The sequence below is a fragment of the Zosterops lateralis genome, assembly GCF_965231275.1.
Source record: "Zosterops lateralis genome assembly, chromosome: 8".
NCBI lineage: Eukaryota > Metazoa > Chordata > Aves > Passeriformes > Zosteropidae > Zosterops > Zosterops lateralis.
Window position 1 is genome coordinate 26121805 of NC_139768.1, and position 25805 is coordinate 26147609.

Consider the following 25805-nt stretch of genomic DNA (forward strand, 5'->3'; position numbering starts at 1 on the left):
TAGTTCTGTGAAGAGGGAATCCACAGGATTGTACCTGATACATCCTGAGGGAACAGCTGAGGGTGCTGGTTGTTGACTGAGGGTGACTCAGGCAATGCTTTTCCATTCCTTAGGGAAGGGAATGCAGGCAGCCCTTTTAGAAAGCATTTGTGTCTCTCAGCAGGTGCCTAGAATGAAAAGAGACCTGAGGTGGTACAGGAAAACCCTGCTCCAGCTCAGAGAATATGGCCTGAACTTTATAAAAGAGGACCTAGATATTTGGATTATCATTAATACAAAACACCCCAATAATCAAAGGCATTGTATCGCTGCATTTTTTACCACTCGTGATTAAAGGTTGTTTTTGTTTCTTCTCCATATTTAGCTAAATATACCCTCAGCAACCTCACAGAGTAACTCCAAATTACTCATTTCTCTGTTCAACCATTTAGACTGTTTAGATAAGACATATCCATTAAACGCCTTTAAGATTAAATTATTCTTATGCAGCTGTAATTTTTAAGTAGCAATAAAAACATTGTTACTGCGTTTTTGAAATCTCTCTTGTGAGGCTTATTTTTAAAGGAAAAGAACAATTTGCATATGATTAATTAAAACCTTTTTCATTGCTCCATTGAGGTTATGTTGGACAGTTGTATTTGGATGAACAGAAGTAATGCAGAAAATTACTATGGTATCTATAGTAACAGAATATGAATGTGATGTGTGACAGTAATAGGCAGCTGAATAAAACACATTGAATTTTTAATGAATTTCGTAGTTTCAATATAACCCTGATGGAGAAGATTGTATTTATCTTCATGATGGCAAGAAGTGCTGTTTGTAAAGGCTGGCAGAGCTGATGCCAGTCCTGATGAGCAGAGAGCAGAGCCTGACAGGCACTTGGTGTATACCCCTCATGCTCTGCCTGGCATCAAAATGGGCACAAATCCTGGGAGAGTTCTTCCTGTCAGCCTCTGGGGAGCAGGGATGGTATGAGTTACAGAGCTGAGAAATGATAGCAGAATGGAACTTAATAACGTGTGGGAAGACTGCTACAGATAACTCCTGACCTCCTCTGGCACAGTTCCTACAAAATGGGTATTGACTTTCCTCAAGATCCCTGTCAGCTAAAATGCTGCAAGGAGGATCACAGGGTTTACATCCCCGTAATGTTAAATTGTGATTATGGATACAGATATTATTGATCCTTTGCTAAGCACCAGGACACTCCAGCAGCTCTGCATGTTTCATATTTTATTGATGGAACTGGAATATCGTTAAGGGGAGAGGGGAGATTGCATCAAATCAGTGCTGAGAGAACGGAGTAATTTCGTAAATGCAGTGTATTATGTTACATAACCCATAGGAACATGCAGAATTGCTTTAAATCTATTGGCTTTTCAAATTCCTTCTGAGTACTTTTACCTAAACCTTTGCAATCTGTTCATTATCTGCAAGGAATTTGGGGCCAGCACTCGATATCCTGTATCTGATTTGCTTTAGCTGGCACACAAGAAGTTGTAGGGGAAAAATTTGCTGAGACCAGCCATGGAATTGGGAATCAGATTTTGAATCACATTTGAGTTTAAAAAGCACAAATGCTGATGTCTGTTTTGTTTTTATCTTGGAATTTTGTACTGGTGCAAATGTCACAGGAGAATGTAATTCCCTTTTTTCCCTGGACAGAGTGAGGAATGCCCAAAGTCAGGAGGGCACATACTTATCATAAATAGCTTTCACCAGGTTCCAAAGCCCAGCTTGTAGTAGTGAGATGGCAACTGCAGTTCTCCATCTGCTTTTAAAAAATTAGAGGGAGTGTTACAAGAGTAGTAAAAGAAAGGAGAATGAGAAAGAAAGCCATGATTGCTGCTACAGAAAAGTCAAAAAGCTGTCAGCTCAATGAGTGCTAATTTCTGGAGATGCTCAAGAGCTTTAAAAGCAATGGTTCATCAACACATTATTGCATAGTTATAAGGCCATTAATACAAATGGCAGAATCCTAAATTTAGCCTGTGATGTTCCCAGCAGTTCTTGCTCAATCAGATGCTGAATGTGGCTTCACTCCCCAGTCCAGATTCCCCCCGTGGCACGTTGGGCTCTGTCCGAGCCTGACCTGCTCCCTATTCCCAGCAGAAACACCACGCTCCTTCCCTGCCTTCCAGAATAATTCAGCAGGCAGGCTGCTCAAAATGCTAATTAAAACATCCTTGATGTAATCAGCTGGCAGGTGTAAGAGTAACGACTAAAGAGATTTGATTATAAGTGGTTCTCAGAAACAGGGTAAGCAACTGATAGCCAGGTAGAAGTGCTGCTTTGTTTATGTAGCATTTATGTAAATGAGGCTGTAATCAAATATACACTTGCATTTTCCTCACAGGCCTCAATTAACCTTCCTTTCCTCTCCCTACCACATCATTTTTTTCATACAAGCAGCCTGTGTCTTCCAGTGAGGACTCTACACTCTGGGTCACTGCAGGTTACTGATTTTCAGCCCATTCACTAATATTTCAAATATTATAATACTGTTTTTTTCAACGTGAACTTTTTGAAAGACACGGTAGCTGGGCGTAAAAAATAGCTGGAGGTCAGTCAATTAAAATAAAGCAAGTTTTAGACAGCAAAAGAGCTAATTTCACCCTGTGAGGGCATCTGAGGACTCCCTTCATTGAAGTCCAGGTAGAAAGAAGATTTTCTCCCTTCAGTTCTTGATGCTTAGATGAAGAAAATGTAACCTCTTGGGAAAAAGCACAGCAGATAGTTTAGATGTCATCTCATCAACATATTCAACTCGATGTCCTTGGAAACATGCCAAAATAATCACTGCAAAAATATCTTCTTGATTTTTTGAGCGTCTTAGGATTACATTTTCCATCAGAAAATCCACGTTAAAGTTATCATTTCTTTCTTACTGTTACGTTAAGCTGGATCTTCTTTGTGCTGCTAAAACTCACCAACCCTTAATCTGTGATGTTCTCCATAATCCTCCAAAAAACCTCACGTGATTGCTGCCAGAGCCTTTCTGGATGTTGTGCTGGGATGTAATCCCTCCTGCAGCAGCAAAATGCAGTTAACTTCCTCCACTGATACCCATCATCATATCAGTTACTGCAGCACAGAGATACCAAATACCTCAATGTCTGAAATCACCCTTGCTGGCAATTATTTGTCAAAAACCTCGGGTCTGGAACGTTCCTGCCCGTGGGGTTTTGCTGAGCGGGTTAAAAACTCTGCCCCTGCTTTGAAATGTCCTTTTCGTGTTGGGGTTTTAGGTGGAGATCAGCCCACTGGAAAACGCCATTGAGACCATGCAGCTGACCAATGATAAGATCAATAACATGGTGCAGCAGCACCTGAATGACCCCAACCTGCCCATCAACCCCCTGTCCATGCTGCTCAACGGCATCGTGGACCCCGCCGTCATGGGCGGCTTCGCCAACTATGAGAAGGTAACGCTGCAATCCCTGAATTCCCTCAGCCCTGTTGCCCTTTGCCTGTGCTGCTGGGCCTCAGCTGAGCCCAGCACAGGGAGAGAGAGCCCAGAGGAGGGATGGAGCAGCCCTGCTGGGAGGAAAGGCTGGGGGAGATAGACTTGTTCAGGTTGGAGAGGAGAAGCTCTGGGGTGAGCTCTTTGTGGCCCTAAAGCGGCTCCAGGAGAGCTTGAGAGGGACTGGGGACAAGGCATGGAGGGACAGGACACAGGGAATGGCTTCCCACTGCCAGAGGGCAGGGCTGGATGGGAGATTGGGCAGGAATTGTTCCCTGGGAGGGTGGGCAGGCCCTGGCACAGGTTGCCCAGAGCAGCTGTGGCTGTCCCTGGATCCCTGGCAGTGCCCAAGGCCAGGTTGGACACTGGGGCTTGGAGCAGCCTGGGACAGTGGGAGGTGTCCCTGCCATGGCAGGAGTGGCACTGGATGGGATTTAAGGTCCTTCCAACCCAAATCACTGAGATCCTATGATTCCGTAATTTTCACTTTGTGTTTGTAGCTGTTACTTCACAGAATTTTTAAGTTTATCTTGGTTGTAGCTCATCCCTCTGGTAGTAGATGTTTCATTTTCTGAAATAATGGCTCATTTCTCTCTCTCTCAATCAGGCTTTTTTTACTGAAAAATACATGCACGAGCATCCAGAGGATCATGACAAGATTGAGAAGCTGAAGGATCTGATTGCTTGGCAGGTAAAAAACTTGAAGTCAGGTTTGGCAGAGCCAGCTGCTGTGGAAAGGCAGCTTGGTGTCACTTTGGAGGAAATTCAGACATTTTTGTCACCTGGGATACATTTCCTTGCCATTTAAATCTGTCTTGGAGCTTGAGTTAAAGTTCATCTTTTCAAATCTGGCATAAATGCTCATTTTGATAAACTTGCAGAGAACAAATATGATCAAGACTTTTTCTCTTTTTCTTTTTCTTTTTCTTTTTTTTAACACAGTAAGTGACAATCTCCCATCTGTATCAGATGAGAAAATATTTTTCAGGGCAAACAAGAGACAATTCCAGTTTTGTTCCATAGTCATATACTGGACATTTTTCTATGATCTCTGGTTAATTTTATGATAACTAAAAAAATACCAGGTTGATTGGAAATGGGTTTTTTTCCCACAGAAGAAGAAGGTGAATCATTGTCTTTTTATGTTCAATTCTGTCTTTAAAATAAAGGGAATAATTTACATTTCTGTAGATTTCAATCTTAGAGGTAATAGAACCAAAGCTACAGAATTCAAAAATAAAATATCCTCTGAAGGCCATAAAACTATCAGTGAAGAAAAAAAAATCCTTTGGTTTGGAAAAAAAAAAGACTTTTTTATTTATTTTCTTGTGAGCTTTTAGAAAAGATTAGATTTTATATGCTTTAAGTTTTATAGAGGAAAATAATTTGGTCCCAGCAGACTGACTTGGTGTCAGCTCTGTGTCTTCGCCTCTGAGAGTGATACTTCAAATGAATTCCAAACACACTTTCCCTCAGCAAAGGCTCACTTTGGTGGCACTTGTGTATTAAAATAATATTACAATTTGAAAATAGGTATGGCAGCTGATCACATTGTATTTTAATTATTCAGGGCTTTTAAACATATGATTTCCCATCAGTTTTGTATTTCTAAAACAACAGGAACCAGGAAAATGGAGAAGAAGGATCAAAACCTATTTTTATATCTAAAAATTAGAGTCACTAAAAGCCCTCTCAATGCCTTTAAATTGCTTGGGATGTTTCATACACATTTAGGGGATCTTAAAATTTAAATTACTTCAGTTTCCAGCCAGGTGGGAGTCAGCTCCCAAATATTAGTAGAGGGATGTGTATGGAAGCCTTGGAAGGCGCTGAATTCACCCTGTGCTGACGGTGATGGAAAACAAAAAGGAGATTTCATTTTTCAATAACGTGGGGCTTGGAGTTCTGTAATCACATGGAATTTTCTCCCTGCTGCATAAATCAATCTAGGTATATGAAATAGCAGCCTGACAATTGTATTACCAGCTGACCAGTTAAATTTAATCTTTTTCATCCCCTTCCTTCTTTCTCCATTGTGCTGTGGAATTCATGATATTATCTTTCTATAATTCCTGGGAACTTCAAGTGTACATTTTGTTTCTGTCTCTTATTAATTCAGGTAAATTCCATTAGCAGAGCAATGTCCATTTTTGTCCTTCTCGGTGCTTTTCCAACTTAGGCAAAAAAAAGTGTTCCCATGCAACTGCACCATTTCAAGCTGATCTTTCATTTTAACATGAAGATAATGAAATGATTGATTGAAATTAAGGCAGAGAAATGAATGATGGATGACATTAGTCACTCTGAATTTAGCTAAAGTATTTACAGCACAGCAAAACAGAAAAATACCACAGCAAATCAAAACCTTGTGCTCCTGCTACAGAGATGAAAGAAGTGCTGCATACCAAACCCAGGTTTTATGCTCATATTTTATGAACCCCTTGCTCTGAAAGATTGTTTTCAAAGATTAGTTTAATAATTCAAATCAATGTTGTATTTTTCATTCTTTTCAGCTGAGCAGATCGAGATTAAAAAAAAAAATCAAAAAACAGGGAAAACAAATCAGGGAATAATTTGAAGTTGCAGTGGAACTTGATAAAATTTTAAAATCAGCCAAGAACAGAGTTATGAAATAAGAAAATGCCCTTTCTCCAAGGCTAGATTAATTTGGAATATCCTGAATGTGGCAAAATTCTGCCTGTGACAACAATTCATGGAGGTGTAAAATTCCATGTCAGTCATCACCACATTTCCCTGTGTCTGGAAAGGAGGCACAGGAGGAATTTGGGAATTGGTACAAGAAAATGAAACAGAAATGGTAACCCACTTGGAAGGTGCTTCTTGCACTTGATAAATGTTTAAAGGTGAAGGTGTCTTGGACAGGGAGGCCAAATATCCTGCCTCAGCAGCCTCACGTTGTTCTGTGGCAAAGCCATGGGACATCCATGAATTTCAACTTCTATAAAAGATTAACAAACCTGTCCTTCATCTTCTCCTCCTTCACCTCCTCCTCCTTCTCCTCCACCTCCTTCTTGGCCTCGTCCTCCTCCTCGTCCATCTCCTGCTTTCCCCTTCTCTTTCCTCTTCCTTTTCCCCTTCTCTTTCTCTTTCCCCCCACATTTTTTTTGTACAAATAATGTAATTTACTTCCTGTTCTTTATTTTCCAGCCTGGCGCTGGCTGATCCCTAGGACAGGTTCCTCAGTGCATTTTCTGCACATAAAATGGTCTCAGAGGGGTCTATCAGCTCAGACCCCTCATGTGCCTCACCATGAGAATTCCAGTTTTTTAAAGAAGAATCCATTTCCAATGTCAGCAGTTCTTTAAAATAAATGAGCCAAGTGACCACTTACCGCTCCAAAACAGGAGGGTCACAGTGTGGCCTGGTAATGATGAAAATTTAGAGGTTAATTTACTTATTCAGAGATGAGAAACTTTCTGGTTTCATGTTTAATTTTTGTGAAGTGCAAATCCGTATGGCTGTAAATAAAAATTAAAAAAATAAAAAAAAGGTCATTATTCTTCTCTTTGTAATCTTTTAGGAGAAGCAGCTCTGTCCATTTAAATAGTGCCAAATCTCAGGGAATCATCTTGATAAGATTTCTTGAGTTTGTTCATCTGTAATTAATCTATGTATTTATTATTCTCCTTACTAATAAAGCTGCTCCTTCTGATTGCTGTTCAGTCTTATTAGAAAAATATGTTTTTAATCAGTATTATGATTTAATTATGAATTATTAAGAAGAAGCCTCTTAGCTTGATTGCTGCAGAGAATATCTGAGTTAGAATCAGAGCACTGTGTGGGCTGAAACGGACCTGGAAGAGGAAATATTTTTCCTGAGCTGGAGGTAGAAAACTCTAATGGTTTGTCTGGGTAGCTGTGGGAATGAAAATGTCTCTCTTAAAACATTTCCAAAGGTCAGCTACACCTCCACACTAGGAACTAATTATATAATCCTGTGCTGGCATGGATATTTTGTGACAGAAGCCTTGAAGATAAATGATTATTTTCAGTTACAAAAGAGAATTAATTTAATTTTTTCCCTCTTCTGTTTTCTTCCCAGAGAAAATAAAATGATTTTTCTAAGGAGAACTATATAGCATCTAAAACTGTATGTTTTATTAATAAATAGTGCTCTGCAATATATATCTGTCCAAGGATGGAGCTCATTTGCAGCTTTAGAAAGAGCATTTATTAAAGAAAACATAAACTATTTTCTTCAGGATTTTATCCTCATGGAACTGGGGAAGGATTTGATATTAATAACCTGGTGTGAGACTCATCATTCATCAGTTTGGTGTTTTAAAGTACAGAATCTGTCGGGGCTTGAGAATGGAATATCACAGGAGGGATAAATCCAGTATAGGATTTCTGAGCAAAATTAGGGCTGAATTAAATTTAAAGGACTTCGCTTAACAGGAAAAAAAGGGAAATCCTGGGGAACATGGGTTTAGAGCCTGTCGTGCATCATATGCAAGGAATGATGATGGTCACTGTGATCATCATAATAATTATTGTCATTGTTAATATTTTATTATTGTTGCTACTTATTATTGTTATGAGTGTCATAATTATAATTAGTGTTATAATTACTATTGCTATTGCTCTGATTACTAATATTATTGTTACTGCATGAATTTCCCTGCTGTGGGAGCGTTGCCCTGTGCCTTCACTGGGGAAGGGCTGGGCAGGCTGGAGCAGCCAAACTCTGCTTTCCAGATCCCATTCCTGGCTGAAGGCATCCGGATCCATGGGGAGAAGGTGACAGAGGCCCTGAGGCCATTCCATGAGAGGATGGAGGCCTGCTTCAGGCAGCTCAAGGACAAGGTGGAGAAGCAGTATGGGGTCCGCGCCATCGTAAGTTCCCTCTCGATTTCTCCTTTCCACAATATCTGGAACTCCCTTAACTTACAGCAACTCTCCATTCCCATGTGATGATTCCATTGATTAAAGAAAGCAATGTAGATGATTGTTCCCAATGATCCTCAAGTTAAGGAATACTAAGCAGATGAGAGATGCTGAAGAAGCCTTGGTGCTTTCATTTCTGAGCACGGGAGCAATTTCTAAACTGCCCAAGTCTGTTCCTTGAAAGTCAAGATAATCCTTCAACTCTGAAGGATTTGGGTTATAAAAATGAATTTAAAAATGGGCACTTAGCAGGATTCTTCCAGAGCTGAATGTCACGTTTCCCTAGGTAGAATTCCTTTAGGGAAGGGAGGGCTGTGCTGCTCTGTGGCAGCGTGTGGTTGTACCTACACTGAATGTAGGCAGGCAAGAAAACCACAGCTCCTACTTCATGAGTTTAGAAGGACTGAAATTCATGGTTTTCTCATTCCAGCCACTTATTTTCAGTTGCTGTTTCATCCTTAAGGGAAAGCCAAGGATTTCATGTTCTGCTTTTGAGCGTTGAGTGCGAAGGTCAGAACAAACAAAGCAAACAGCTTTTTAATTCAGGATAGAATTGAGAATTCAGTCAAAAATACATGGATTGGGTGCTATTATGAGATCATATTTTGCCTGGAGAAAAGGAGGCTCAGAGGGGACCTTGTGGCTCTGCACAAGTCCCTGACAGGAGGGGACAGCCGGGGGGGTCGGGCTCTGCTCCCAGGGAACAGGGACAGGAGGAGAGGGAACGGCCTCAGGCTGGGCCAGGGGAGCCTCAGGGTGGACAGCAGCAGGAATTTCCCCATGGAAAACGTTGTTGGACACTGGAAGAGGCTGCCCAGGGAGGTCTGGAGTCCCCATCCCTGTGGGTGTCAAAGGAATGAGTGGATGTGGCACTTGTGCCCTGGGCTGGGACAAGGTGAGGACTGGGCACAGGTTGGACTCAGTCTCAGGAGACTTTTCCACCCTAAATAATTCTGGGATTCTGTCTATAGCAATAACACCTTTTTGTAATGAGGACACTGAGATCTTACAGGGAACACTCCAGCCTTTATGGTATCCTTTAACTGATGTTCTGTTTGTGGTCCTTCAGATCCCATCTTATGAATTTATATATTCAAGAAAAAGTTCAAACAGTAATTTATTTCCAGGGAGAACAGAAGTAATTAACATTAATGATACCTGCATGTCAGTCACTTCAGTAATATCCATTAACATCATCAAGGAGATGACTGGAAAGTGGTGTTATCTCTGTAATTTCACTCTACCCACCAGTCAGAATTTTCAGGATTGATGGAGTTTTATCGCTTCTGTCTTCCTTGTACAAGGCCAATTTACCAGTAGTTGACAGGGTGGAAAATATACCTGTAATTAAACAGCATGAGATTCTTATTTGTTGACTGCAAGAGTTCAATTATTTTATGCATATATCAGTTATTAATGACTAACAAAGCTTGGAGAAATATTCAGAACTCTGAAATTGTCTGAAACAGAACCAAAAGTTTCATATATTTTCTTCTTAACCTGGTGCCACTCTGTAAATTGGCTTTCCTGATATTTTCCACATAAAGTTTCTCTTGGTAGGTTTTTACTTTGGTTTTTTTGGGTTTTTATATTCACTGGAATATATTGACAGGGCAGTCACAGTGACGGCAGAGATGGATTAAAAAATTATATGTAAAAGGATCGTTTTTTAAAGGCAAGATGTAAAAAAGCATGGAAATACCATTGGAACAGAGGAATTCTTGGAATATGCTTAAAAACCACACATCTGCCTGTGAGGACCTAAATATTTCTTTCTAGTCCTTTAGGTGGATTTCCTTTAGAACCTATTTCTCTGTTGCTAACACAAGGTATTGATTATTACTAATTTATTCATGATACCAAACTCTACCTGGAAGAAAATCCACAGAGCCTTCCCATGCTCCCTTTGGCACATGGCTGTCTGATTTTTATGGGTTCAAAGCAGTGAGAGGTGGCATTTCTTGTGTGCAGCTCTCCAGCCTGGAGGAGCGGCGGGGCAGCCGGCCGCGCTCCATGGTGCGCTCCTTCACCATGCCCTCGTCATCGCGGCCGCTCTCCGTGGCCTCCGTCTCCTCCCTCTCCTCGGACAGCACTCCCTCCCGGCCCGGCTCTGATGGGTGAGTGAGGGATCCCCAGCCAGGGATTGGCCCTAAAGCATCCCAGGGGTTGGGGAGGGTCAGCATTCACAGATCTCACAGCTGGAAACAGCTGGGGGTGTTCACCTGGGGAAGGGAAGATCCAGGGAGAGCTCAGAGCTCCTTTCAGTGCCTAAGGTGGCTCCAGGAGAGCTGGAGAGGGACTAGAGATAAGGGATGGAGGGACAGGACACAGGGAATGGCTTCCCACTGCCAAAGGGCAGGGCTGGATGGGATATTGGGCAGGAATTGTTCCTTGGGAGGGTGGGGATGAAATTCCCAGAGCAGCTGTGGCTGCCCCTGGATCCCTGGCAGTGCCCAAGGCCAGGTTGGACACTGGGGCTTGGAGCAGCCTGGGATATTGGAAGGTCACCTTGCCCATGGAACTGGATGAACTTTAAGGTCTCTTCCCTCTCAAACTATTCCCTGATTTCTTCAAGTGACAGCCTAATGACTGGCTGAAAATCCCCAACCTACAGAGACATTTCTCTCAAGGTTTCTTGTTCTCTAACCTAGATAAATACAATGCTCTTTTTTGCCCTCTATGCATTCAAACAACACCCAAAAAATCCCAAAGAGGAGATCAGTTTGCCCTTTTTGGAGTATCACAGGTGTGTGAGTGCAGGAGGGAGGCTCTGCAGGCTGTGTGTGCAGCCAGCCCTGTCCCAGGAGCTCAGGGCAGGATTACCTGACTGCTCAATCACTGCTGCTCACTTCGGCTGCCAGAGGAAAAGCTGCTTATGGCAAGATTGTACTTCAAGACTTATCAAGATATTTCACATGAGAACTGGGAATTCTGTTGATAAGCCCTGTCTCACAGTCACATCCCTCAAAGAACAAAATAATCTGTTTGCTGTCTGGGTTTTCCATGCAGCCTCAGAAGTCCCTTCTCTCTCTTCCTCCCCTCAGGCACCCCTGTAATCCAGAAATGCAATATTTGACCAAGGCAGCAGTTTTTTAAGCCTTCTGAAGGGCTGCTGATTTACAGGGATGTGCTGGAAACTCCTCCCTTCAGAGGGGAGTTATTACCTGGCTAGAGACAAAAGGCATCAAATAAAATAAAATGCAGCACCTAAGGACCAACAGGATGCTTGCCTTGATTACTGAGAGTTTATTTGGTAATTGGGAGGAGATGGAAACAGAGCACAGCTCAGCTCTCATTCCACTGCCTCTGGAATGTTTTCACACATGGATATAAATTTGGGACAACAGAGATCCTGAATTATGACTGATTCTAAACATAGTTGTCTTTCTTTTTGGAACTTGGGCAGAGCAACCAACCCAAGTAAGTGAGGAACTTTGTTTTATCTCAGTAGAAGAATATAGATTCCTTCTCTGCCTCTTTCTGGCTTTCCCTTCAAAATTTTTAAATGTATTTTACTTTCTCATTGGGCATTATTTCCTTCATTTTCAGCTCTCAGCTGTGTGGTGGTAGGTGTCACATAGCAGTTTTTGAGGATCTGAGTCTCCTCAGAGTGTATTTTTACAAAGATCTCACAAAGATCATGGTGCAGCTCAGCTCTTGCTCTGAGCCCTGGGCAATACAGGAAAACAGAATGAACAACTCCTGTCACTGAAAATAGCCCTCATTTGTTTGATCGGTGGAGGAGGAAAAGAAAAATCATCAGATGCAAATAATATCATAAAAGACCTCAACAATTCAAGTGGCTGTAAAATCATGTGGGTGGTTTGGCACTGCTCACCTGGCAGAAGTTTCCTCCTGTTCCTGCTATAGTTGGTGGGGTTTATGGTCAGTTCTCCTCTTGTCTTTCCATGTCGCTTCATAAATTAAATTTGAGAATAGAGATGAAGCTAAAAAACAATTAAACATGAAGCTAAAGTAGTGTCTTACCCAAATCACCCAGTTTCTATTTAATGCCATTTCCAGCTCCTGCTCTGGAGCTTTTAAACAGCAAAGACTCCAAGCAGACTTTGACACAGGACATGTTTTACAACTCCCAACTCAATGTATAAATAGAGCTGACTTTAAAAAAGGGCCTGGGGTTTATTCCCTGCCTAAAATGGGGCTTAGAAATACAAATGTGAGCACTTGCACTCAGTGGTTGGAAGTGGGAGAATCCCAGGGTCTGGAGGGATTTGTCAGCTCTTGGCAGTCCCAAAGTGCTTCCAGTTGAAGCACAGTGTGCTGACCCATTTTAGAACAGATCCATTAATAATCTAAATAATTAATAGTACTAATACAGTACTTGGAAGGGAAGCAATTAATCATTGTCTGAAGGATGGAAATTCCTCTTGTAAATTTGCAGTTGGCCTCGCCCAGCCCAAAATACACAACTCAGGTACCTAAAAAGTCCTGGTGTTGGGAGAACTGGGCTCTGCTCTGGGCACTATCACTGAAGTTCTTTGTGGCCCTGGGCAAATCGTTGCCTTCCCTTTTCCCTGTCTGTAGAATGGGATGAATAAACTCGTGGGTTTGTTCCCAACCAGTGGGATTCAGGCTTTGGGAAATGGCTCAGAGGCTGCTGTTGCAGGTGCTGCTTTGAGCATCTTCCCATCAAATGAGCTGATGTAAGTGGAAACAACAAAAAAATAACAATGATTTGGGATCTTGCTGCTGGATATTGCTGCTAATGGTGGGGAATAGGATAATGTCACTGGAAATTGTCTGAAATATGAGTACTGTGGAATTTCACAGCAAAGATTTTGGCCTGTACCTGCATGCACCCCATGGCATGGGAAATGCTTTTCCAGTGTTAAAAAGTGTCTTTCTTTGGGAATTTTGGAATTGGTTTTGGTTTTGTAATATGATAGCTTGAGACAGTCTTAAAATCTGCCAGTGTGATTTTGTCTAGGTGTGATCTTCATGGGTTTTTCCATTTATAATATAAAATAAATCATAAAATACTTTGTCTAGCTAAGAGTGCTCCAACCCTGGAAGTGATGCCTCATCCCTGGGAGTGTCCAAAACCTTGTTGGAGCACCTTGGGATAGTGGAAGGTGTCCCTGCCCATGGCAGGGGCTGGCACTGGAGTTTCCAGGTGCCACAGCATGGAGAATTGCAGTACTGAATGAGAAACCCATTTTTTATATGAAATTCAGGAGCTTGTGCAGCCACAAACCAAAAAATTCACTGCAGAGCAGGGAAATCTGCAGCTCCACTTCTCCAGCAGTTCTGCAGTAATTTTTATTACAAGACAATTATGATTGTAGTGACCTTCTGCCCCCTTCTTCTCCCTCTAATGAGTTTTCCTGGATTAGCAAAGCCTCATTAACTCAAGCGAGACTTTGGGAAATATGTAAATAAAAATTAGTTTTGAAAACAGCATTTTACTGATCTGAGCAACAACATTTTTCTTTAGGTTCGTGCTGGAGCCCCTCCTGCCAAAAAAGATGCATTCTAGGTCGCAAGATAAATTGGACAAGGATGACCTAGATAAAGATAAAAAGGAAAAGAAGAAGGAGAAGAGGAACAGCAAGCATCAAGAGATATTTGATAAAGAATTTAAATCTACTGATATTTCTCTGCAGCAGGCTGAAGCAGTGATCCTTTCAGAAACGGTAACTTTATTAGCAAGGAAAGCTTTATCTAATTCTGAGCCGTGTTCTCTCTCTTTGGAAATCCAAATGTTGATTTTTACCATTTAGTTCCTTTGTAGACCAGGAATAACTCTGAGGGGATAGACCACAGTGTTAATATACATGCTAATGAGTCAAAAATACAGATTTGATTTAAAGCGGGCGGGGGGGGAAGATCCTCTGAAAATCTTCACCCAAAGCTCTGTGTGACTATTTGATAAAGGAACAGATGGCCTAGCGTAGCTGAAATAAATACTGCTATCCCAGCAGCCTTTGGCATTGCTGGTTCCCATAGATGGGGGTGGATTTGCCCCTAATTCAGCTGCAGGACAGCGTTTGGTGGGATACTCCAAGGTCATTCCGTTGGCGGTTGTGTGTCCTTGAAGGGCTGTTTGGAGCAGAAAATCCTGAGCGGTTCCTGTGTGTAAGGATATTAAAACCAGGGCATATCTCCCTTAAACCCTCTCTTCTTGGCTTAGATTTAATTCACTGGAACTGTCCTCAAGGCCTAGGTAACCCGAGTAGTTGGAGTTTAGAAATTGAAAGCAGGGATGTCTAAAGCTGGAGCAGGGAGAGCATGAACTGACTGTGACCTCCAAATCTCTGCCTGGACACCTGTTTGGAGGCCAAGAGTTGAAAATTGCCTCCAAGAAATAAATGGAATTTTCTTTTCAAGATCTGCACAAGTACTTGCCGAGCAAGTTTTGCACTCAGCAGAGTCTTGCTGGTGCTGTGTCACTGACACTGGATTTTGAAACGATTTCTCTCTCACCTGGGATAACTGGATCCTTTAATTCTTTCTGTTTGGTATTTATAGGAAGATATTATTTAAATGTGCAGCCTCACTTCCACTGTTTTCTGGATTTTGCCCTCCTTTTCAATCCAGAGATGAGTTAATCTTTCACATGTGTCTTGGGACATCCTGAAAAATCAGAGTTCTTGTGTTTGATGTGTCCAGTCAAAAACTCCAAGAAAATCCCATCTGGGGGTCTCTGGCTTTTCACCTTTGAAACCAATGAGTTTTTTCCATTGACTTCAGTAAATTTTGCATGAACCTTGGTTTGATTAAATGGAGATTCCTCCTGCCAGAGCCAGCCAGGTGAGCATCATTTTGCACACATTTCCATTCTGATGATTTTGCTGCCATGCATTTAGTTTTGCACCATGCAGCAGATGTGTTTTGACTGATTGAGGACTGGGATCATCTTGGCAGGACATCCACTGGCGTCTCCCAGATCCCAAATGGAGCAGCAGAGCTCGTGGGAGCTCTGTATTTGTATTTCAGGGCAGCTGAGTCAGTTAGAGCAGTTGGAAGGAATCCAGGGATGTTGGGGGGCAGCTGGTGTCACTGCGAGGTCACTGTCAGCTCTCAGAGGTCTTGGACATTGGAAAAGCTTGTTTATGACTGGAAAAATGCAAATTCTAGCTGGAAAGGAGAACAAGATAAACCCCTCAGGGCATGTTCCCATTTGGCATCTGAGGAGCAACAATCAGCAAAGCCCAACATGGTTTGACTTAAGTTTTTCCAGTCTTCCCAGTCAGGAGCTTTCAGTGCCTGACTGGTGTGAGCAATATTCCCCTGGTTCTGGAGAGGGAGGGAGATTAAATGTCAGAACTGGTTACTAACAGTTACTTTGAGCTTCTTAAGTCCACAGATCAATAATATGAAAAGGAGTTTGCTGTTGAGAGAAAAACTCTCCCTTTTCAGCCTCTGCAGAGGCCTTGATGAGCTCCAAGACGACCGAGTCGATTTGGAACATTTGGTGTCAGTGGGGTTCATTTTTAGGTGAAGCAGAAGAAACTCTTTTGAGATCAGTTTACACGAGTGCTTGCCCAATTCCCACTGCTGTCTTCTGGAATTTTGAACAGATAATATCAAGGATGAGTTTAAAGATAAAATTTGTCTTAATTTTTTTTGCGTGCTGGAGGCATCCCCTGTTATGAAGGGAAAATTGTAGGAATTCAGCTTTTCCAGTGTTCAACATTCGTGTGCAACTTCCCTTTTTAAGATGAAATTACTCCCAAGGCACTTTTGCCACTGTGCTTTATGAAGAAAAAGACATCTTGTTTTTTCCTGCACTAAGAACTTGGAAGAAGAAAGTTTGCTGGATTAAAAATGGAGAGGGGAAAAAAATAAGGATTGGGTGTTTAAAAAAAAAAATACAAGTTGGGAGTACAGATTTGACTAGAAATGGAAATTAAACTTTAAAAAGTTCCTAAAGTGACATTTTAGTAATTAATACTTTTAGTTACTAAATTTTTTATTACAGATACTGGATTCATTCTGCTGAAAATTTTACAGCTCATTGTGCTGTCACTCATTCAATTAAAACATTGCAGTTATTTGGTGAATTTTTTAACAGATTCTTAGTTCTGAGTTCTGAAATATTTGGGGATTTTGCAGCAGAAGGCAAAGTTCCAGAGAATATATCAAGTGGGAGAAATGCCAGTGGTCATCCTCATCTCTGCAGAGCTCCTGCTGCTCTTCCCAACAATGATGTTTTAAGAAATTAGTGTTTCCAGTCTTTTATGGGATCTTTTTTTTTTCCAGTCAAGTGAATCATCATGGAAATTTCTAAAACTGCAGGATTATTTCATGGAGCTTTTAGGTTGGCATGGAAAAGGAGCATTCAGAGGCTGTTTAATTGCATAGTTTAAATACTCTTCCCCAGATTTTGCTGCACTCACCATGAATTTATTGACTGATCAAAGCCCAGGCCCTTAATTACATAAAACAACAAAGATAAATGAAGCACTTGAGTATGTGAAGATGATCAGGAATATCTTCATCCTTTCCTAGAGATTTATTATCTCCTTTTAAGTATCACATCAACTTCTTCAACACAAATTGTCCTTGTTAGTGCTTTGATCCCAGGAGCTGAGAGCAAACCCAGCTCTGAGGCCAGGTAGTTAGCAGAGCACTCGAAGGCTGCTGTTGGAAATCAGAAGAACAAGGCTGTGTTTTATTGATTTGGTGGTGCCTAACATCACTCACCATTGATCTGCCCTTCGTTAGACCAGGAGAAATTAGCAATGGCTTCATTATGGATTGGTGGCCTCCCAAGAGCTCATATTCCTCAGCAGATCTGTGATTTATGTGGAGCTTTCAGAGGAGGCCCAGGATTGTCAGTCACAGGAGGAGTTCACGTTTATTTCAGTAAATACAGAGTGGGGTAGCTTAGGGACCTGCCTCCAGTTGGCTTTTCTCTTATTCTGGTGTGCTTCCCTCACCAATTAACGTGTTTTCCTTAGTTGCTTTTTTATAATTATCTGATCTTACATCTTTTTATAATTGCATTCTCTTATATATTTTATTTATATTATAATTATATACTTGTTATATAATTATCACCTGAAAAAAGTGATTACTTTGCTTATCCATTCTACTAAAAATACAATTTTAAGGATGTGGAAAGCAGAAACCTTTGGAAAACCTAACAATCAAATCTCTAGGATTTGATTTTTAGTATCAAAAAAAAAACCATCTTAGAAGTCACCCTGAGGTCTTGATGAACTTTGCAAAAACAGGTCCATACTTTTTGGTCATTCATTTGTTGTAGAAGGGTCTCCCAGGCACAACCTTTGATGCAAAGCCTTTTAGGGTTTGTTTTCTGAAAATAAAATTTCAGATTTCTCCTTCCCAACTTCATAAAAACCCAAACATTGGGAAATGACAAAATCCTTTGAAAAAGCCTGGATTGCTGCTGGCACTTTCTGTTCTGTCCCAGTGCAGCACCTTGGAGTAATTCCCCTCTTAACTTCAGGCTGCTGCTCCATTCTCTGGGATCTGTTTGAAATCAAAACTTATTTTTTTTCACTGTGATTCCTGCTACTATGGGGGTGATGAATGGGGAAATCAGTAGAGCTCAGAATTAAACTCAGTAAAAATAATTGCCTTAACTAAAGCATGAGTTGCCCATCAGATTACAAATATCTTTTGAGGGTTCCTGATGGAAAATTTGAATGGAATATGAAGCAGCCAGAGGGAAAAAAAAAAAAAAAGATATTTCAGTGAATTAAATATAAGCACAGCCAGGAGACACCAAGAAAGTGCTTCTGGACAGATGATGTCTTCATCAGAAGAGAGCTGAATCTGCAAATGGTTGAAGAGAGAAATTTTAACAGGAAAGTAGATCTATGTGTGAAAAAATAAAGATTTGGAGTGCCGTATAATGTGGTGTGAGACTTCCTCAGGTGTTACTAAGCAAGTGTTTGGCGAATTAGCTCAGCAAACCAGGCCAGGCCGTGAGGAGCTGTGATTCCCTGGGGGAAGGGAAGAACCTGGAGCTGGGAATCAGCAATATTGGCTGTTAGTACTTCCCTTGTCGTGTTGAGCATCAAACTGTGGCAGTTCCAGCTCTGACACTCATTTCTCTGCATTCCTTGCCCATCTCTGAGGGGTTTTTGTTGTGTTTTCTGTTAGAGCTGGGATTAAATGCTCAAGAGATGCAGTTCATGTTCGGACTCAGATGTTAATTCTTACCTATGTTACAATCTCACAAGTTGTGAGTTCTAGCTAACAAACTGAAAAATGGCTCTGTCTCTATCTTCTCTACAAGGTCTTTTAAGCACAAACTGTCCAATTGCGAAATGACACCTAAATTATTTTTACTTTTAACCCAATAACCAACTACCCACAATGCGGATTTTTCTACCCAATTACAAAACACCACCCAGACCCATGAAGAAGGTGGTGAAAGAAGAAGAACTTAGCCTCACCTAAAATCTCATCTTGCTTTATATATTTATTACTATATTCTAAAACCTTAAACTCTAAGTTTTCCACCATATGACATCACACACTTCTATTCAAACTTACACACCCATAATCCCGGTGCTATCATTCAATTTTGGAAGGCTTGACAGCCTCAGGAGGAATGCAGTGTTTGCTTGGGGGTCAGTGCCTGTCAGCACAGAGAGTCTGAAATTCTCAGTGCCCAGAGGTCCAACATGTAGCAATGCATCTGAATAAATTAGGCCATTCCCTGTACCAGCCAAACTGTTTGTAGGTAAGAAGACACCTGCAGTCTTCTTTTTCAGAGTTCTCAGGGATTCATCAAGGGTACGGGAACAACAACAGGTCTAAAAATAATGAGGAAGAGCCTGGGAAAGTGTCTAGAAGAAATGCAAAACATAGATAAAAGACACACAGTGTGGTGATGGACACTTGACCAATTAAGAATGTGTGCCTGTCTGATGGACAAGTGGCTTAGCCAGTCCAGAGACACCTGTATGTGTGGACAGTAGTGCTAGAAACTATAACAGTGGCTTAGTGTAACCAATAAATGGACTTCTGTTGGAATCATATTGATTAGTTTATTTCAGTAGCCCATTTTCCCCCTGCACCAACACCTATGTGGTTTTGTCCCCAGATCAGCCCGCTGCGGCCGCAGAGACCCAAGAGCCAGGTGCTGAACGTGATGTCCAGCGAGCGGCGGTTCTCCGTGTCCCCGGCGCCGCCCAGCTCCCAGCTCACGCCGCCCCCCATCACCCCTCGCACCAAACTCGCCTTCAGCATCCAGCCCAGTAAGTCTTCCCCATGAAACAGATCCCTTCTCAGTGTGGGAAACGTATTTCCTGAGCGTTTCCTCACGCCCTGGTTTGAGTTTCGCTGTCGCCAGGTGCTACAGGTTAACACGTGGTCAGAGTGTAATGAACCACCTGTAAATGTATCAGTCTCTGAGGGTCCAGCCTTTGCAGAGAAGTGGCTAAAATTAATTTGAGCGAGACTGCTCTTCAGAGGTGTTTTGTAAAGCAGAAGGTTTAATAAAGAAAAATATCAAAATAACAAACATTACAGAAAAGGTAAGCCTTGCACAGATGTCTGAGAATACCTCTGATGCTCTGCTAAAACACTCCAAAAAGCCCTTTACTTTCTTTGGGCCCCTTCTTAAATACTGAATGTTTTGGAGGGACAACGTGGCTTGCAGCCAATAAAATCACCAAGAGACTTTGAGTTACACTCTCAGAGCCCAGTCCATGCCCCTGTGCTGGCGCTGAGTCAATTACTGCCAGGTGGGTATGGAAATTTCTGGGTTCTTTACCTTAAGGGGTGAGTCTTAAACTTTTCCCTATGTGGAAAACACTTGCTGGGTGTGGGAAATGCATTCCTACAGCCAGGGTATTTCTTGCACTGGGTAGTACTGAAGTGCTTGCCTTTGCCAGCAAAAATTAATTCACTGTTTTACAAAAGCAAGCGAAATCCTTGCACTGAAACAGTTTTCTTTTCAAGTAATCATTAACAATTAATTAGGTGTAGAGTAACAGTCAAAAATTCATGTTGTACTTAATCCCATATTGAGTGTTTTGGAGCATAAACCCTTGAAAAGCAGTATTTTTTGAAATTGTATGTTAAAAAAACTTCTCTTTGATATGTTGTGAGTACAAGCCAGAAGGGAAAACAAAGGTCAGGCTTTTTGAAGTAGTTTTTGTTTGACATTGACATCTATCACTCAGTTTTTCTGTAAAATATTATCTGTTTGCTTCAGTCTGCAGCAAACCCTATTGCAGAACTGGGTGTAATCCAACACCTATTTCTTTTCCCAGTGCTCTTTCCCAAAACCTGTTATTCAGAGTTTGCAGCTGCCAGCATGTGACGAAAAAAAATTTAAAAAATATCTTTTTGATACATGTACCCAAATCCTACTCCAGTGGTCAAGAGTTCAGTGTTAGTAAGGAGGAGAAGAGATGATCAGTCTTGAGAAAAAAAATCTTGTTCCATCAAGGTCATTGCTTCATTTACTGGTTTTGGTAATTAAAAAACCTTTTCTCCTAAATAGCCAGACATCCAAAGCAAATATTTTGATTGCAATGAACTCATAACTCTCACCTTTCTTTACAATTTTATAGCCAAAAATTACCAGTATGCTAAAAACTGGGAATACAGAGAACTAGAGGATATATGCTCCTGCAAAAGATATTTTCATTGGATTTTTTGTTCATATGTACATTTTATTAACAGTTAATTTGATTTCTCTGTTAAAAGATATGTCTGAAGTTACCAGGTATTTCTGAGAACATTTTTGTGCTAGAGATTGGTGGATGTTACATAAAATAGGGTCAGCTTATTGCACTGGTCCTGAACCATTTCAGGAATTACAGTGATACATTTTTTTAGGAATTCTGAGGATAAAGAAGTTCCTTCAGAGCCCAGATTGGCTAAAAGCAGTTAATGGGTTGCTAAGCAATCCTGGCTGCCTGTTAGCTGGCACTTTAGGAGAAGGGAGTGTAAAATGTGATCATTAGGGCAAGATGAAAAAAGGGTCCCTTAACTGATCCTTTGCCAGCTCCAAGATCTTGCCAGTGGCAGATGTCCAGCAAGGAATAATATTCAGAGCACACTCATCTGATGAACCACCTTGAATAATGAATTTCACTGAATAATGGGAGTACACCAGACATTTGGGGTAATTATGTGTATAGTGACCAGTTTAGGGGTGTTTAGTTCAGCAGAGGAAATGAACAGCTCTGCAGCAAATAGATTTTCTTGGGACAACACTGAGAATTCCTGAAGCTTTCGCTCCATATGCTGCAGAGCAGATATTCCCTGGATTTCACTGAACTCTGCGAAAGATCAGAGACTTGGGCAAATCATTGTTTTTCAGGATAGAATCTTGTTGTTCCACTGAACAGTTGCCAGATAAATGCAAACACGTCGCTCGTGTGTTTTATGAGTTCTTCTCGTGGGTGGAAATGCTCTGCCCACGTTTGCAGGGATTTATTGCTGCCTTCATCAGGATGAGGTTGGGAAGGTGCAGCCTGTCCATGGCTGCAGGAAATTCCAGCTGGAGCAGGAGCTGGGGAATTTAGGGAAAGGAGGAGAAGCAGAGTAGGACACAACTGTATGGACAGTTGGGTTCCATCCAGGTTCTTCAAGCAGAGTTGCCTCCACACCTTGTTTCCTCTCCAGCTCTGCTGAAAACATTCCTCAGATGTTTCCTGAAAACCTGTCCTTCCATGGATCTTCCAAGGATTTGGTAAAAGAAACAAAGGATTTTGGTTATTCCTAAAAAAAATGAGTCTCGCCATCCTCTTGGGAGCACCTTGGCTTAGATGAAGTTAAAAGTTTTATCATGGAAGAAGTTAAATCTTGTTAGTTGAAAAAATATCATAGAATGCAAAGATTAAATGTTCAGGGGGGTTACATTTACTTTATTTTTGTGTGTTATCACTCAGTTTCCCAAGGAATGTCTACAAAGAGGCCTAAAAACATGGCTTATTTCTGGTAAATATGGAAAGATTTCTCTTTCCAAAGCAGGATTCAAGGTTTTGCCAAAGCTCTAATTAAACACACAAAAGAAAATGCCATTTCCCAAACATTTCCCTGTATTATCCTAAACTGCAGGGAAAAACCAAACAAAAAAAAATAATCCAGATATAAATATATTTAGCTAAGATATAGATGTTTAGTTGTGGGGGAGATGTGCAGGACCTCTGCCAAGGAGTTGTTTTGTGACATTAAAGATCTTGGATTACTGAGTTCTTTAGAATGGATGGGGAATTCATCCAGAATGGACAGGGAAGTTCATTCCCAGCATCAGTCTTTAGATACAAATGCACAATGTGGTTCTCCAGCTGCAGTTTAATTCCATGAGCTGAGCAGGAGATTCTCATGGAGATCCAGAAAGGAAACTCTTGGGAATGTCTGTGGAATGGAGAGGTCCTCTCTGTAGAAAGGGAAGGATAAGAAAAAGGAGCAATGGAAAAAGCAATGAGAAATTCAGGTCCTGGTGGACAAACATTTTTCAGCCTAATGAAGAGGAAGCCACTGAAAATGTGGAATCCCAGGATGGAAAATAACCTTTTTTCAGTGTCGTCAAGAGTTCAGGTGGAAAGATAAGGAGTAAAATTACAGTTTTCAGTGACAAATCAATAGAGCCACCTTAGAGTTGAATCATGTTGTGAGAGGCCATGTTAGAGAACAATAAAATCACATTTTTAATAAAACATTGATATGAGCTTTGCAATGAAAACATCTGCATAAACAAGTCTTCTCTTGTTTCACAAATCATGACAGTAAAATAAAATAGAAATCACCTTTTTTTCCCTTTTCCTAAATAAAATTCCCTCATTTCTAAAAAAATAATTTCAGTTTCTCATCTCGTAGAGATCACAGTGGGTTTTATTAAAATGATTTGAATTAAAATGACTGAATTACCCTGAAATATACCATGGGGGGATTTCTCCCCAAATATCTATGTATCACTCGGGCATCAATAAACTTTATTGTCTCTCAGGCTATTTGCCTCTCCAGCACATACCTGGGAGGATTTATCTGCTAAGAAAAGGGAATTTTCTACCCAGCAAACAGGAATAATAAATGTTTGGTACTTTCTCGTGCGTGATTTTATTTACTCAACAACTAATGGCTGCTCATTTGTTATAGTTACCTGGAGCCTGAAAGTTTTGGAGAGAGATGTACTTAATTCCAGGCTTTCATTTGTGCATTTTATTAACTGGGAGCTTTTATTTTACTGGGAGAAAGTCAATAAAACTTAGCTAGATTATATTTTCTTTGTGCACTTTGCAAAACTTTTATTGTGTTTTAATGTCCAAGGTGAGCTCGAAGGTGGGAAAATCATATTTTCTAAGCTATGAATATTTTGGTGGGATATATGAGACAAAAATTATGTTTTATTAAAAACAGGGAGTTGTTCAAGTATTATGAAGGCATTTTAAAGTGAATCCAAGGCCAGGTTGGACAGGGCTTGGAGCAGCCTGGGATAGTGGAAGGTGTTGCTGCCCAAGGATGATCCATGAGGGCCCTTCCAACCCAAAGCATTGTGGAATTGCAGGACTCAGCTGGTGACAGAGTTAACCCAGGGTTGTTTTTTTCAGACCTGGAGCTCAATGGGATGTCCAGCTCTGACAGCCCCGACGTTCCCCCTCCTCTGCCCCTCAAAGGAAGCATGGCCGACTACGGGAACCTCCTGGAGAGCCAGGACTTGATCAGCCCCACCACGTCCCCCCCAGCCCACCAACGGGTGAGTGCCCAGACAATGATCCCTCCTGCAGTGTTTTGTTCCCTGAGCCACCCCAGGGGAGGTGGGATCCTGCTCCTGCCTCCATCAGCTGATCCAGAGGACTCTGCGGTGTGAGGGAGCAGCGGTGCTCCCAGAGATCCACCCGAGGGAAAGTTGGATTCATGCTGGGGAACTGCGAGCCAAATGTTGTCAGGTTTGTTGGGCAGGGAGCTTTAACCAACAGGAGCAGCAAATTGGATTTAAAGCCTTTCAGTCCTGTGTCAGGGAAGGAAATAAAACATGGACCTGCCACCTTCTCTTCCTGCAGCTCCAGTGTTCAGTCACCACTCATTTATTTCCTTGAGGCAAACTCGTGTCCCCTTTGAGGCAAAGAGCTCAGAAACTCTTCATCACCAACAGAGTTTGCAGCCTTCTGAGGAAAATTCGCTTTTTCATCTTTGTTTCCTGTAGCTGGAAGCTTTTAAAAATAATGTGGTTCTTTTCTTTAAAGCAGCGCTTTTGAGAAATGCCTTTCATTTTCTTTATGGGCAAAAAAAAACATTTTAAGGGGTGTAGAGGGTTGATCCTGGCTGGTGCCCACCAAAGATGCTGCATCACTCCCCTCCTCAGCTGGGCAGGGAGAGAAAATATAATGAAAGTCTCATGGGTTGAGATAAGGACAGGGAGAGATCATTCACCCTTTGCCCTCAAAACTGGTTTGACTTGGGAAATTAATTGAATTTATTACCAATCAAATCAGAGTAGGGCAGAGACCCCACAAGGTCACAAGTTTTCTTTGACTTTGAAATGCCAAATTTTGACTGAGCTGTTTTCTGGAAAACTTCCCAGTGGAACTGATCCCTTTTTGTTTGCAGAGGTGTGTGCCAGGACTCCTCTGAACTTCCCCATTCCACTAAAATTCTGTTGAGTAATTTGCTTTCCAGCAAATTTCATGGGGATAGGAAGGGTTTCTAACCTCAACAGAGGAAGAGTCAGGGAAGAGTTGGGTTTGACCCTGGGAATAGTTGTGTTTAACACAGATTGTCCCAGTGCATGAGTCCAGCTTTCCCATGGTTGAAACTGTCCCTTTGTTGTTGCAGGAATTGACTTTTTTTAAAATTATTTTACCATTTCAGGCTGAATGGTAAAAAAAACCCCAACAGGTGTAGACGTCACTTCAGGAGTGTGAATAGAGATACTCAAAACACCATGGTTTACTCTTTATTGGCATATACTGAAAAATTCTCTACTCCCATCCTCTCTCTCATAGTTGTTGCCCATGGCTGGATCATTTTAGTCAATATTTTTACTTTTCCTCTCATTTCCATCAAACTTTACTGCACTTCTAACCTTATAACCCATTTCCCCAGTGTTTGTCTCAGGGGCCAGCTCTCATTTGTCCTGAATACAGACCTCTAAGTGGAAAATTACAGAATGTACAGCAGGGCTGTCAGGAGGTTTGTCTAAGGAATCCATCTTCAGGAAGAAAGCTGAGAAATTCACATTAGGATTCACATTTCTTCAACTCCTTTCCTGCATAAACTCCAGAGTAGTAAATTCATTTTGTGTGATGTACTACAAGGTTTAGGCTGTGGTAGTAGCTCAGGATTACTAAGATGAGTTCAGTTTTTAGCTAAAAAATATTAAACAGTGATAAGAAATAAAATCCTGGCAGTCAGATTTTTTTTTTTTCCCCTGACTTGGGGAGGTTTTTGGAAGGGGTTTCCACTCTGGGGATAGATGTTTTTAGTTACTGTACAACTCCCAGATGCCATGGGGGTGTGATTTTGGGAGTCC

The 25805-nt window shown here is 41.4% G+C and overlaps 1 protein-coding gene across 3 annotated transcripts in view; it reads left to right on the forward strand.

Moving 5' to 3' along the window:
• The window catches only part of DOCK1 (dedicator of cytokinesis 1), a 265225-nt gene that overhangs the window by 231840 nt on the left and 7580 nt on the right, over positions 1–25805 (forward strand). For all 3 annotated transcript variants that reach the window (XM_083866350.1, XM_083866352.1, XM_083866351.1), the window contains exons 45-51: positions 3252–3428; positions 4074–4157; positions 8186–8323; positions 10346–10491; positions 13830–14028; positions 19419–19572; positions 23884–24029. In XM_083866350.1, the coding sequence (XP_083722476.1) occupies positions 3252–3428; positions 4074–4157; positions 8186–8323; positions 10346–10491; positions 13830–14028; positions 19419–19572; positions 23884–24029 (1044 nt within the window). The remainder of the gene's footprint in view (positions 1–3251; positions 3429–4073; positions 4158–8185; positions 8324–10345; positions 10492–13829; positions 14029–19418; positions 19573–23883; positions 24030–25805) is intronic.